Raw genomic sequence first — 13,583 nt, 5'->3', positions numbered from 1 at the left:
TTGGGGGTTTTAATTCTATAAAGAGCTCAAAAGATACCGTTATGTGTACCCCTTGAGGTGGAACCAGGACCCTGCCCCAAGGCTGCTGGTCCTCTCTTGTCTCTGCATCTGCTACCTTGTTTGATGAGCAACTGTTCAAATCTGCCCTTTGGAACTCAGGGAAGGTCATGGAGGGTGGAGTCTGCTGCTTACCAACAAGAAACGGGGGACATGGAAAGGCTTTTATGTCCAGGAGCCCGAAGATCCTGCTCAGTTTCACTGGGTCCCCATTCTCATGGTAACAGCCACATCTATTCTTAGGCATCTGCCTCATCCTCAAAGAGCTGGGGAACTGGCTTTTAATGACTGACATACAACATGCACATTTTAAAATATTTTATTTAAAAATGGAAAAACAAACAAACAAAAAGCCCACCCCAAGAACTTTTGGTTCTGGGGGTCTGGGAGCAGCTTAGGTCTGTTAGGAGGGTGGAACCTGGAAGACAGACAGTGTGGGGGCCTCTGACCCCTGGCAGAAGGAGCAAGAACTCGGGAGGCTGACGGGCAGAGTAGCCTTTCCCAGAGCTCAGCCCCTCTCTGTGGCATGGACTCATCCACTTGGAAAGACAGGTGGAGGGGTCCTCAATCCCCTTAAGAAGGCAGGGTGGGCAGTTCTGAACGGGCCTCGAATCTCTTGGCAAAGCCACCATCCAATTAGGACAAAGGAGAGAGTGGCCCGGGGTTCTATCGGGCCTACACCTTCCTGGGAGGTGGGCTCAAACAGGGAGATGCGCCCCCACTTACTGCTGCAGCCCCTCTCGGGAGAAAGGGCCTGATGCGGTGGGACCCGGAGGCAGCCCTAGGAAAGACCCTGGTGGGCAGGTCAGGGGCCAGACTCCCACCCGGAGCTCAGTGGCCTGGGCGCAGCGCCCGGATGGGCCGAGGTGGGGGGTTGTCTAGGACCGGTTCGGGCCGGAGGCGCATGCCGCCTCGGCGCTTCTGCTTGCGTAGCAGGTAGCTTGAGTACTGCACCTCGGGCATGGCCAGCTTGAGGCAGGCCTCGGTGGCTGGACCGGTGCGGCCGCTGGGCAGGTCGTAGCCCATGATGTCCACCTTGCGGCTGGGCTGCCACGGCTGCAGCTGCTTGGTGCGGATCTGGGCCGCGGGCCGCAGCACCGGCTCGTCGCCAAAACAACGCCGCAGCAGGCGCTCTCGGGCCTCGCGCAGCTCGCGCGCCTCGCGCTCCACGCAGGCGCGGCCGGCACTCGCCACGCGGCGCCAGAAGGTGGCATTGAAGTGGTCGTAGAGGCCGGCGTCGAGCGCGTTCCAGGTGCGCGCAGCCCGCGCGAGCGCCGCGGGGATGGCGGCGAGGCGCGAGCTGGCGGCGCGCGCGTTGAGCCTGGCGTAGAGCACGTCGTCCAGGTCCCAGGCCAGCAGGCGCCGCAGCAGCACGAGCGACTCGTCGAAGTACTCGGCGATCATGACGAGCGAGAAGACCTCCTCCACCTGGCGGATGAGGCCCGCCAGGTAGGCGGCGTCGTCCCGGGGGCTGCGCTCGTTGTCGCCGCCCAGGTCGTAGGCCAAGGTGTTGTGCGCGAACATGGCGAAGTGCTCGCCCGCGCGGTAGTAGGCCTCGGGCGCGCGCAGGAAGGCCTCGAGCGACGCGTTGGGCACGCGCCGGAAGGCGGGGCAGTACTGGTTGTAGTAGCTGAAGAGCGACTCGAACATGGCGGCCGGCTCGCGCAGGATGGTGACGTAGACGGTGCCGGGCGGCATGAGGCGCTGCAGCTCCGCGCGGTCGAAGCGCAGGTGGCTGGCCAGCACGTGCGGCGGCCGCGTGGCCGGGTGCACGAAGTGCGCCGAGAAGTTACGCGGGTAGCAGAACTGGTGCTCGCAGCTCGGGTGAGGCAGGGCCACCGTCAGGTTGTGGCGCTCGGCGAAACGGAACAGGATGTTCTGCACCGTCGTGCCCGCAGTCTTGTGCGTCTTCAGAAAGGCCACGGTCATATGCTTGGGGCGCGGCGGAGAGTCCTGCAGAGGCGGGCAGCTCAGAGGGAACAGCTTGGGGTACCTGCAGGGTCCGGCGTGTGCCGGGAGGAGGGTGTGAGAGGGTACTGCTCGACCTGGCCTCTCCCCAAGAATGGTGGGGATGGGCCCAGGGCGTTACCCACAAAACAGTACACAGATGTGTGGTACGCAGCGTCTAAGATGACCACCCTCCAGGGATTCCCTGTGAGAGGGTAACCGGCAGCAAGGCCAGGGGTCTCCAAACGGAGGAAATAGGCTGCAAGTGTCAGACTTTTTTTTTTTTTTAAATCTCTCTAGCGTCTGCTTACAATGTGGGAGACCCGGGTTCCATCCTTGGGTCAGGAAGATCCTCTGGAGAAGAAAACGGAAACCCACTCCAGTATTCTTGCCCGGAAAATCCCATGGACAGAGGAGCCTGGTAGGCTATAGTCCATGGTGTCACAAAGAGTTGGACATGACTGAATGACTTCACTTTCACTTTAAGCAGCAAGAGGAAACAAACTAGTGTTATATGTTTTCCCCTTCTCTATACAAAGTTAAAAAGAGGTTTCTCTTAAAATACTGTGTTGCCATAATGACACCTGGTTCCACCTGAACTTAATGTTTCTCAAATCTTGAGCTAACCAATGCATTTTTTAATGGAAATATTTGTCTTAAGCTATGTTAATGTACTATGCATTTACCCTAGACTCTATCTTCAAGTCAGTTCGGCCTAAAAGCTCAGATTTAGGCTCAGCACTGACTTGACAAACCAATATGTTATACTCAGACGTTGTTCTCCTAATCTATATAAATGAAATTATTGTTTTTCCAGTAGTCATGTATGGATATGAGAGTTGGACTATAAAGAAAGCTGAGTGCTGAACAATTGATGCTTTTGAACTGTGGTGTTGGAGAAGACTCTCAAGAGCCCCTTGGACTGCAAGGAAGTCCAACCAGTCCATCCTAAAGGAGATCAGTCCTGGGTGTTTATTGGAAGGACTGATGTTGAAGCTGAAACTCCAGTACTTTGGCCACCTGATGTGAAGAGCTGACTCATTTGAAAAGACCCTGATGCTGGGAAAGATTGAGGGCAGAAGGAGAAGGGGATGACAGAGGATGAGATGGTTGGATGGCATCACTGACTCGATAGACATGAGTTTGGGTAAACTCCGGGAGTTGGTGATGGACAGGGAGGCTTGGTGTGTTGCGGTTCATGGGGTCGCAAAGAGTTGGACACAACTGAGCAACTGAACTGAACTGAATCTGCCTTTCTACAAGATTCAAATCAATCATTTTATGGCCCGGGATGACTCACCTGGTGCCAAGATTATCTCAAAATACATCTTGTGGGTCAGGGGCCTGGTGCCATTCTCTGAGTTTTGAGACATTCCTTTCTTTAGTTAACAGGCTGCTAGTAACTATCTAACATCCAGCTAAAGACTAGCAGGCGGGTATTCTTTCTGCTCCATTCTGATGTCTATGTCAGAAGCTTTCTTTCTCCTTTATGCTTTAATAAAACTTTATTACACAAAAGCTCTGAGTGATCAAGCCTCGTCCCTGGCCCTGGATTGAATTCTTCTCTTCCGGAGGCCAAGAATCCCAGCATCTTCCGTGGTTCAGCAACAACCTTTCACCTGTTGACCTCTTGTCATTCACACCTCTTGAATATGAGTGGGACTTATTGATGCCTCTAAGGAGTTAGAATAGGGCAGAAATGGTGGGATGTGACTTGTGAGATTACATTGTAAAAAGATTATGGCACTGTCTTGGTATCATTCTCTCACTCTCTCTAGGGTAACTCATGCAGGGGGCGAGGTACCAGGTGGGAACAGTCAGTCCCCAAGGAATCAGGCCCTCAGTCTGTCATCAACCTGCTTGGAGAGCTGAAGCCTCCCCCAGCAACCACATACAGGAGCTTGTAAGGGGAGCCCTTCCAATCAAGGCTTCAGATTAAACCGCCTTCTCCAACCACCAGTTTGACTGCAACTCTGTGAAAGGCCTCGAACCAGAGGCATCCAGCTAGGGCAAGCCTGAATTCCTGACCCACAGAAGTGAGATAATAAATGTTTGATGTTTTCAGTCACTTAAGTTTTGTGGTATTTGGTTACCCATAAAAAATAATACAAGGACAGTGATTCCCCTGGTGGTCCAGTGGTTAAGAATCTACCTGCCAATGCAGGAGACACAGGTTCGATCCCTGGTCTGGGAAGATCCCACATGCTGCTAAACAACTAAGCCCATGTGCCACAACTGCCAGGCCTGCGCTCTAGAGCCCACGAGCCACAACCACGGAAGCCCGCACACCTAGAGCCAGTGTTCTGCAACAACAGGAGCCGCTTCAATGAGAAGCCTGTGCACCGCAACTAGAGAAAGCCTGCGTGCAGCATAAAGGCCCAGCACAGCCAAACAAATAAATAAACCCTTAGTGTTTTAAAAAAGCAAAATAAAATAATACAAGGACAAAGGCCCTTGGGGACCCTTGAGAAATTTCACTTTACAGGTGTACAAACTGAAGAACAGGAGAAGGAACATCATTTCTATAAGTCCAGAAACTCAGATAAAATTGCCAAATCCTCTTACTGTCTGTTGTCTTTCTCATTTTTACTCTTTCCACTGGCTTTTCATTTCATTGGAAAAGACCCTGATGCTGGGAAGGATCGAGGGCAGGAGAAAGCCAACAGAGGATGAGATGGTTGGATAGCATCACCAACTCAATGGACATGAATTTGAGCAAACTATGGGAGATAGTGAAGGACAGGGGAGCCTGGTGTGCTTCAGTCCATGGGGTCACAAAGAGTTGGACACTACTAGCAACTGAACAACAACAACAGGCTCCTCACATTGTAGATGAGTGGCAGGGCCTCTGAAGCAACCTGTTGTTATATGATTCCATCAAGTCCTCTGGAACCTCATTCATTCATTCAGGTTTTTTTTTTTTGTTTGTTTAAGCATCTACTAATTTACTTTGTGCTAGGAACTGTTCTGGGCTCCAGAAATATAATAGCATAAAAAACATAATAATCCTAGCCTTCATGAAACGTTGATTTCTGTTTCCTTGCTCCTGAAACAAGGGTGTTCAAGGTGACCTTACTAGGTGACCTGTAAGTTCACTCCAGACTTTGAGTCACTCTCCTGTTTCTTTTCTGCCATCCTAAGCATCAGGCAACAAGGGCAACTCTAAGCAGCCTTGAGGATGGGCGTGAGATGACCTTCCTGGTTTGGGTTCAGGATGTCTACACAGATGCTCCATAAGACCAGAAAGGCATCTGGCAGGAGGGACTGGGCCCATTCACACTGTTCTCACGGGTGACCATATAGAGAATGGCAAACAGGTCCTGGGGGGGGGGGGGGGGGGCAGTGCAGGGGTTTATTGGGTTCATGCAGTGAGCCAGGAGCAGGGTCAGGGGTCAGGGCTCCTACTCATCATCACGTTGTATCCTGTATCAGGGGGAGTGGCAAGGTCACGCATAGTGTGACTGTCATTTCTAGATGAGCAAATGGGCTCAGAGAAGTGAGACTTGCCCAGAAAAACAGTAGAATGAAGCTGTTTGCAGTTCTCTGGGGAGTGTGTGGCTGAACTGCACTGACTCTATCACAGGCCCGAAGACCTACACCCTCCCTTTTCTGGGTAACTGCGCTTTAGCCTACTCATAAGAAGTGTGCTCAAGCCAGGTAAATTCCCTGTCAGACTTTACCCTTGCCTTCATCCCATGTGAAAACTGCAAGACTGCCTTTTGCTGATGCAGATGGTTAATGGCCACAAAACCCCCAACCCCCCCACTCCGGGGTGGAGGATACCACCGCCTTTCCGTCCATGAGGATGTACTCCTGAGTAGTCACATTCTCTTTTTAGCTTTTGCCCCTTTAAGTCTCCCTGTACCCCTTCCGATGCCACTGTGAATGCCTCTGGATCCTCCATCTACTAGATCCTTCCTGCCTGTATGTAAGTTACCCACAGTAAAGTTCTTAAGTGCAATTTATATGGAGGTACGCACTTCTGTTTTTGTTCTTAAAGTTCTTTTTCACTTCGTAAGATATTCAGCCTCTCTGCCTCCCATCCACCAGAAGTGATGCTGAGGGAAAGACTCGGGCTGGAATAGAATCTCAGTTTACATACTCAGGGCTTTCCTGACAGCTCAGTTGGTAAAGAATCCGCCTGCAATGCAGGAGACTCCAGTTTGATTCCTGGGTCGGGAAGATCTGCTGGAGAAGGAATAGTATTCTATTCCCACTCCAGTATTCTTGGGCTTCCCTTGTGGCTCAGCTGGTGAAGTATCCGCCCGCAATGCGGGAGACCTGGGCTCGATCTCTGGGTTGGGAAGATGCCCTGGAGAAGGGAAAGGCTACCCACTCCAGTATTCTGGCCTGGAGAATTCCACAGACTACAATGGGGTCGCAAACTGTTGGACACGACTTTCACGTCCACATCCACTACACACACTTTCAGTGAAGTCCTTCCCAAGGAGGTTGTGTGGATCTAAAGAGAATGTATGGAAAGCGCTTTGAGAACACAGGAAAGAGCAAAGCCCAGCAGAAGATGGACTCTTTTGTCAGGTTTAAGGAATGAGAAGGGAGGAGAAGGAGAGCTCCCATTCGCTAACCCGGCAGCTGAGCTCTGGAGGAAGGCAACTCCCGGGCACCGCCCCCTCACCGAGACCCCGCCCCCTTACCAGCTGAGCTGCGCCCCCTGGTGGATGAGGAGGCTTAAGGTGCTGCATCCTAGCACCAGCAGCAGGATTTTCCTACGGCTCATCTTGGTGGCCTGCTGCAGGCGCTGGAGAATGGGCGGCATGATGGGGTACCCACCCCTGGACCAGCCAGGGCCTCACTCTCCAGGACTCCCTTCGCCGGCACTCATGGGGGCTCCTGGGGCTCCGGTAGCAAGGCCAGTGTTCCTGTGAGGCCTGGCAGGAGAAGGAGGAAAACAGGTTTGTAGCCGGCAGAGGAGATGGGCGCCGAGCCCCAACAGGACTGCTGCAAACGAGAGCTCCGAAGGGTGGGGTGTGCAGAGAGGCCAGGGAAGATCAGATTCCTACCTCCTGTTACCATGACCCTATCTCCACGGTGCTCCAGATAACTCAGTCTTGGGTGGAATTACAGGCTCTGGGGTCTGGCCAGCCCTTCAGGCTATAGCCACTCCCTCCCTTGAGCCAGGTCTCTGCTTCTCTGCCTGCCCCTAATTCATCTTTGTCTCGTGGCCATTTATGTCTGTCTGAGCAACAGTGCTTGGCTTAGCACAGAAGTCTCGATTCAGGGTTTCCTCTCCTACAGGACTCCTTGCCTGACTGCTTCTTCAGCCAGGGGTTAGTCTTGACTCCCCAGACACTGAGCTCCTCAGAAACACTGACCAGGCCTTCACCTTCTTGAGTCTCTGATATGAGGAAGAGGCTTACTATATGTATTATATGACTGCACACCTAATTTCATCTAATCCTCACTGCAACCCTAACATAGGTGTTCCCATTTTACAGACAAGGAAACTGAGGCTCTAAGGACTGGTGTCACTTATCTGGGTCACACAGCTGGTGTTAGCAGGGTCTGGATTCAGATCTGCTTCCAGATACATCCGGCTTCAGAGTCCATGCCCTCAGACAGCATGTGTGCTGCTTCCACAGAGAACTGATTTCCCCATCTCTGCCCCGGACTCTGCAACTCTGCATACCTCTGATCCATGAGGGAAAGAAAGGAAGGACCTGCGATCCTGGAACTCTATCTGAATTCCATCCCCAGACACCTGAAACCCTGGCTGCCCCGTCGGTGATGGCAGTGAGAGGTGCCTGGCCAAGGAAGAGGGTGGCCACCTGGGAGTTGGGAGGGGAATACAGGGGGCTTCCTGCTCATTGCCCTACAGAGATTCTCCAAGGGAAGGTGGGCCTCCATCTCAGCTGAGCAGCAGGAGCGAGAGGCAGGAGGAGGGCCTGGTGTCTGGCCAGTCACCTGTCCCCGCATGAATGTTTTAGCTCAAGGGCACCCTGACCCTTGGCAGCTTCAGTGGAAAGGCAGCTTCAGTGGCAATGCCTGTCCCCCGGTGAGGGTGGGGGTCTCTGTCTCGGGGGCCTCCATCTCCAGGTTCAGGTTTGGCTTCATCCTCGCATGCACCCCTCTCCAAAGGGAAGGGGGAGCCTGGAACCTTCTGGGCACGTGCATGTGTGTGGAACTAGGACACCTTGGTCTCAGGAGGGTTGAAGTAATGTGAAAACTCTTTGACCATGACCTTCCCCTGGGCTTGGCTTCCAGTCCTTCTCCTTTAGCTCCCCCTCCCCCTAATTAATCCTGGATTACATTGAAACCTGTTGGGGTGTAAAGATGTCCGGGTTATGCCTTTCCCTTCTCTCCAGGCCCCCTCACCTGGTTTCCTCCGCCAGCCTGCAGACAGACTTAATCCTCCCGGAGCCAAGGGATGTGAAGCACCCAGCCAGAGAGGGCAACCAAGGGTGCAGCAGAGAAAGCCTAAGATCCCCGTCTTCAAGGACTGCTGGGGTGGAGGAAGGCTGCCGCTGCCCATGTGAAGCACCAGCACGAGGGAGTCAGAGCCCTCTCAGGACACACAGCTTCTCCCCTGTCACTTATCCTGCCGAGAGGACTTGGTGACCAGGCAGGAGTTTCCCACTGGGGCCACATGGAGGACCACCAATTTCCATCTTTGCTCAACTCACTGAAACCAGCCTTTTTTTTTTTTTGGCAATAGAAATTACACAAATGGTTCATTTACTAAAACAGTATAAAAAGGTGAAGAAACATAAATTAAAGCACATACACTCAGGAGCTAACATCCAAGATTATATATATTCTAAGTTGCTGAAACCAGTCTATTTTTTCAGAGACTCCAGGTCAGCCCAGGAGGTCAAGCCTGGGGACAGCTACAGTGGGACTTTGCCTGGGAGATGCTTCAACCAGGCCATAGGGAGAAAGGTGATGGGGTGGTTGGTGGTGCCCTCCGTCCCATCCCTGCCATGGCCTAGCCCTGGGGAGCCAGCCAGTCTGAGGCCTGCCGGGTACAGGGTATCATCCGTGTAAGAACTCCCTGGATGCCAGTCCTCCAAGGTAGGCAGCAGCTTCTGCATGTTAACACCCCGTCCATGATTGGAGGCTTGCTGCCTGCAGATACAGCCTGGGTTGCTTCTGAGCAGCCTTGGCTGTTTCAAAAGTTCTTTCTGGGACAGCTGAACTCAGCCTACTGCTGGTTGCGCCCTCCTCGGCCTGTCCCCTTTCCACCTTCCACACTCAGGGTTGCTCATGCTGCCCTGCTAGGCCGCAGGAACCCTGTAAGTTTTTTCTCCATGACAGACCTTCAGGTATTTAAAAGCAGTAACCCTGTCTCCTGTGGGTGGGCACTCGGCCAGGCTAAACATTCCAGGTCCCGAGAGAGGGTGCTGCTCGGACACCCGAGGAGGTGGGTGCCCCTTTGCTTGGCAAGTTCACTCCGCGATGCCTGCTGTGGACACGGGGTCAGGCCGCTGGCACCCGGGAAGGGGGCCACCTGGGGCTCTTGGTTTCCCTCGGTAACCCCTAGGTCAGTGGGGGTGGGTGGCAGCCTGCTGGGATCGGAACTGAGAGCAAGGGCCCTGACTCCTGCCTCTCACATGTTTCAGACTTCTCCTGGCCTCCCCTGTGTCTTCTCCGATGAGAGTTTCCCTCAGTCGTGTCCCAGACAAGTCAGGGTGCCTGGGCTCGTGAGAAAATCAGTGCTAATTTTAGTCAGAACAATCTACCGCAGGCTGCCGCACGGTTTGCAAATTGCTTTCCTTTCTCCAGGGAACCAAAGAAGAAATGGCTTAGCTGGCCAAAGCTTTGAAAACTGGTCTAGATGCCCACCCACTGCCACACAAGCCCGCTGCTCGCTCCCTGAGGGCTCTAGGGCTGAGATGGGTGCCCTTGGAGGAGGAGGGCGCCCTGGCCCCCACCACCTGGACCTGACCCTCGGGTGACCTGGAGACTGCCTCTTTACTGAGGATGGCACCGCCGGGTGAAGAGGGCAACTGCCCCCTGCACTGAGGAGGAAGGGGCCATGGGCAGAGAGGCTGCACACTAGTGGCCCAGGAGATGAAATGTCTTTCCAGCTCCCTCTTTTCCTTCCTTTCTTACCCACCAGCCTTCGCCAGGTCACCCCCGCCCCCCAGTCCCCTCTGCCTGTCATCCACCGCCACCTCCTCCCTGCCTCTGGTTTCCCTTCACCCTCCTCTGTCCATCACTGCCCCCCACCCTCCCAGCCCCCATTCCCTCAATTGCATGCCAACCTCCCCCAGGGATCGGGTCACTGGGATCTGGTCCCCAATAAGGGATAGGCCAGCGTCGCGCTCTCACCCATTCCTCTCCTCCTCTGCCGGGGGCCAAGAGCCCCCCTCCCTCCTCATGCTCTTCAGGCGCCGGCCTCCAAGACACTCTCCCGCCCCAGCCGGCATCCCTCATTCAGGTCCGGTCCACCCCCGCCCCTCCAGCCCCAGGCCAGCCGCTGCAGTACTCACGCTGACCGGACTCTGCCTGGACCCGCGTGGAGGGGGGTCGCCGCTATCTCCCCAGACCTTGCGGCGAAATCCGCTGAGGGTCCGAGGGCGCTGGGGGCCCAGCGCGCAGAGTGCTGGTCGCTCGCTGGCCTTTGCGCGCTTGGATGGGATCAGGTGGCAGCGTCGGCCCAGCTCCGCTGCTCTTGGCTCAGCCCGCTGCCCGCCCCCCATCGCACACCGGAGGCGGAGGCGGGGCGGGGGCGGGGGCCGGCGAGCAGGGGAGGGGGAGGGGCAGAGTGGGAAGAGGAGGGGGCCGCCCGCGGGACTCTCTCCCAGGGGTGTCTTCGAATGCGGGCATCTTCCCTGGGCCGTCTGGCACAGTCTGGACGCCAGGGTGGTCAGCTGCTTGCCCTCCCACTACGGAAGGGGAAACTAAGGCCTGGAAGGTGTTTGGGCACTCCAGCCTTGCTGGGCATTCCCGGGCCCCCACTGGTTACCCTTGGCCGGGTTGGTCCTAGGGGAATTAGAGACACAGGTACATGCACAAGTCCCCACATGCTTTCCGCCCACCCCCTTCTCCTCTTTCCACCTCCAGCAGGGAAATACCTTCCAGCCTGAGGCCTGGTTCCATCTGTCCTCACAGCCCTGGGGACCCCTTCCATTCCAGTCTGCCACTGACCCTCTCCTCCTTGGCACCAGGAGTCCGGATGCACTTATTCCCGGCCAGAGTTTTCATGGACCTGGGACCCCTGCCTGGGCAGTTTGTGCTGGGAATCAGGGAACTCAGATTCAACCTGGGCGTGAACTTAAATTCTAGGGTTAAGAGGCAACTCCCTGGACCTGGTTGCTTCCAGCTCTACTATAGGGAGCTGTTTGTGGAGCTGTTCTGAGGCTGCAGAGATGACCCATGTGAAGGCTCTGTGAGAATAGTCCTGACTTTTCTACTGCCTTCTTAGTCCTCCGCTCCAACCACCTGGGAGCTGAGTCCTCCCAGACACCCAGAGCCCCACATTGAGTTACGTGGTTCTCATGAACCCCTGCTTTCTATTGCTGTCTCTGACTGGTGTGGCCAGGATCCTGGAGCTGAGGCAGCCACCCAAAGCTGGGGCTGGAAGGGGCTGGATTCCATTCTAGACCCACACAGATACACAGGTGTTGTGTGAGGGTCCTTACTAAGCAGAAGGGAATGGGGAATCTCAGAGTCAAGAGAACTGCTTGTGTTCCGTTTGGTCCCTTGGGGATGTCAGTTTCTCTCTGCCCGTCTTCCCTTCTGCACAATTGGAAGAGGGTCATATCCTGTCCAGGTCCCAAGGCTGTTATCATCAAATGAACACCCCGCCTGGCCTGTCCCTTTCTGGTCCTGGTCACACTGCATCCTCACGCATGAGCCCTTAGTTTATCCTGCCTCAGAGACCCCCAAGTTTTTCCCTAGCACATACATATGACTTGGGGCCTCTGGCCTCAGATGACCTGCCAGTGGCTCTCCAGTTACAGTGAGCAGAAAGACATTTCCTTTGCATCAGGAATGGTTCTGCCTGAGTGGGCTGACAAGCTGGAGGGCTGGGGGGCACTGCTGTTCTTTCTTCTGTCCTTTCTGGGTTTGGCATCTCCTCTGGGAATGTCAGGAGACTGGGATGATGGTAGTGATGAAAAGGGGGAGGGTTTAGGTTTGGGCAGGAGCAAAGAGAATTTCCTAGCCAGGGTGAGGTTGCAAGCAACCTTCCTGGCCCAGTCCTTTGTCTATCCTAAACCTCACCTTCCCTGGACCTGACATTCCATTCTTTTTTTCCTCCTCCCAGCTACTCCTCTGTTGGGGGTGATCCGTGAAATAGAGCATGCTAGAGAGAAGGTCTGAGGGATGTGGGTGTGGAGGGCAGGGAGAGGGAATAGAGACCATTTTGAGTTGCCCAGCTCGCTCATCCAACACACATACATGCACACTGGCTGAGACCTGGCTGTCCGTGAGAGAGCAGCACTAGAATTGGAGGGGGATCTCAGAGCGAGAGGCAGAGGTGGGAAGATGAACTGAACTGACTGATCAGGACAGGGAAAAGCAGAAGGTGGGCAAGCAAGGGGCACCTGCCCATCCCTCCCTCAGGGGCATAGGCCGCTGGTGGGGTAGGACAGCACCAGACAGGGTCTGCTGCGCCAGTAGGCTGGTGGGCATGAGGGAAGAAAAGGTCCTGGGTTTATTTCCTCGTTCTTTTTTGGCCTTGCGGTGCGGCTTATGGGATCTTAGTTACCGGACCACGGATGGAACCAGAAAGCACTGAGTCCTATCCACTGGACCACCAGGGAATTCCCCTGCGTTTATTTTCAAGACTAAAAAGGATCCAAATCTTGTCGCTTAAGACTGCTTTTTTTTTTTTCTTCCAGTAATAATTTATTGAGCACCTCTAACGCCAGGTACTGTGAGACAGTAAAAACTCAAGTCTTGGGAGTTGTAAGTGCAGAGAAGGGGCAAGAAAGATTTCAAAACAAATGGTGTAGGTTTGGCCGCTCCAGGGCAGGAAAGGCGGGAGACAGCTTAGCGTAGATGACATTTGAGCCGGCCAGGAAGGTGGAAAAAGGGGCTTTAGTGTGGCCCTTCCCCCAGGTCGGCAGCTGGATCTCAGCCCGGAGGGCCGGCTTCGCTCCCGGCTCCGATCTCCTTTCAGCCCATTCATCCATGCCTGGGCCGGGGGTGGGCGGGCAGACAATCAGACACTGTTTTATCACAGGCATCGGCGGCAAACTTCCGCTTGGCGCCCACAGCGCGCGACCGCCGGGGGAACGAGTCCCTGGAGAACGTAAGCGTCCGGGCCTCTCAAGCCCAACCAGGGAGGAGCGCCGCAAGGCGGGAGGTCTGAGCTGAGGCCAGTGAGACGCAGGAAGCACGCCCTTCGGGCAGGACCTGCTTTCCCCACAGCCCCGCCCCGGCTGTGGCCTGCAGTGTTCTCGGCGTCGCCGCCGGTCGCGGTCCTCCAGGATTTGGATCCGCAGAGACCGTGACCTGTGCACTACAACTCCCAGAAGGCTTCGCGACCAGGCTCCCTAAGGAGCATTGGCGAACGGCAGGGGGTGGGCCCTAAAGGGAACGGCCAGGCAACCCTCGAGCGGACGTGGCGTATGGCCCTACCGGAAGTTCCGGGAAGTGGGCCCGGAGGCTGG

General features: G+C 55.0%; 1 protein-coding gene across 1 annotated transcript; it reads right to left on the bottom strand.

The window, feature by feature from the left end:
• Positions 1 to 472: 472 nt before the first annotated feature.
• On the bottom strand, positions 473 to 10,583 carry GAL3ST3 (galactose-3-O-sulfotransferase 3). The gene is made up of 3 exons (XM_061156505.1): positions 10,455 to 10,583; positions 6,660 to 6,893; positions 473 to 2,050 (listed from the first exon to the last, which is right to left on the bottom strand). The coding sequence occupies exons 2-3, from the start codon at positions 6,779 to 6,781 to the stop codon at positions 889 to 891; spliced, it is 1,284 nt and encodes a 427-aa protein (XP_061012488.1). The 5' UTR covers positions 6,782 to 6,893; positions 10,455 to 10,583; the 3' UTR covers positions 473 to 888.
• Positions 10,584 to 13,583: the final 3,000 nt, after the last annotated feature.

Source organism: Dama dama, chromosome 2 (assembly GCF_033118175.1).
Source record: "Dama dama isolate Ldn47 chromosome 2, ASM3311817v1, whole genome shotgun sequence".
Lineage (NCBI taxonomy): Eukaryota > Metazoa > Chordata > Mammalia > Artiodactyla > Cervidae > Dama > Dama dama.
This window is presented reverse-complemented; position numbering and strand designations above follow the sequence as displayed.

Excerpts from the sequence above, each read along its gene's own strand:
- GAL3ST3 (XM_061156505.1), bottom strand. The coding sequence starts at position 6,781 with ATGCCGCCCATTCTCCAGCGCCTGCAGCAGGCCACCAAGATGAGCCGT. Across the intron at positions 2,051-6,659 it reads CAGGGGGCGCAGCTCAGCTG|GTACCCCAAGCTGTTCCCTC; the intron begins GTAAGGGGGCGG and ends CGGACCCTGCAG.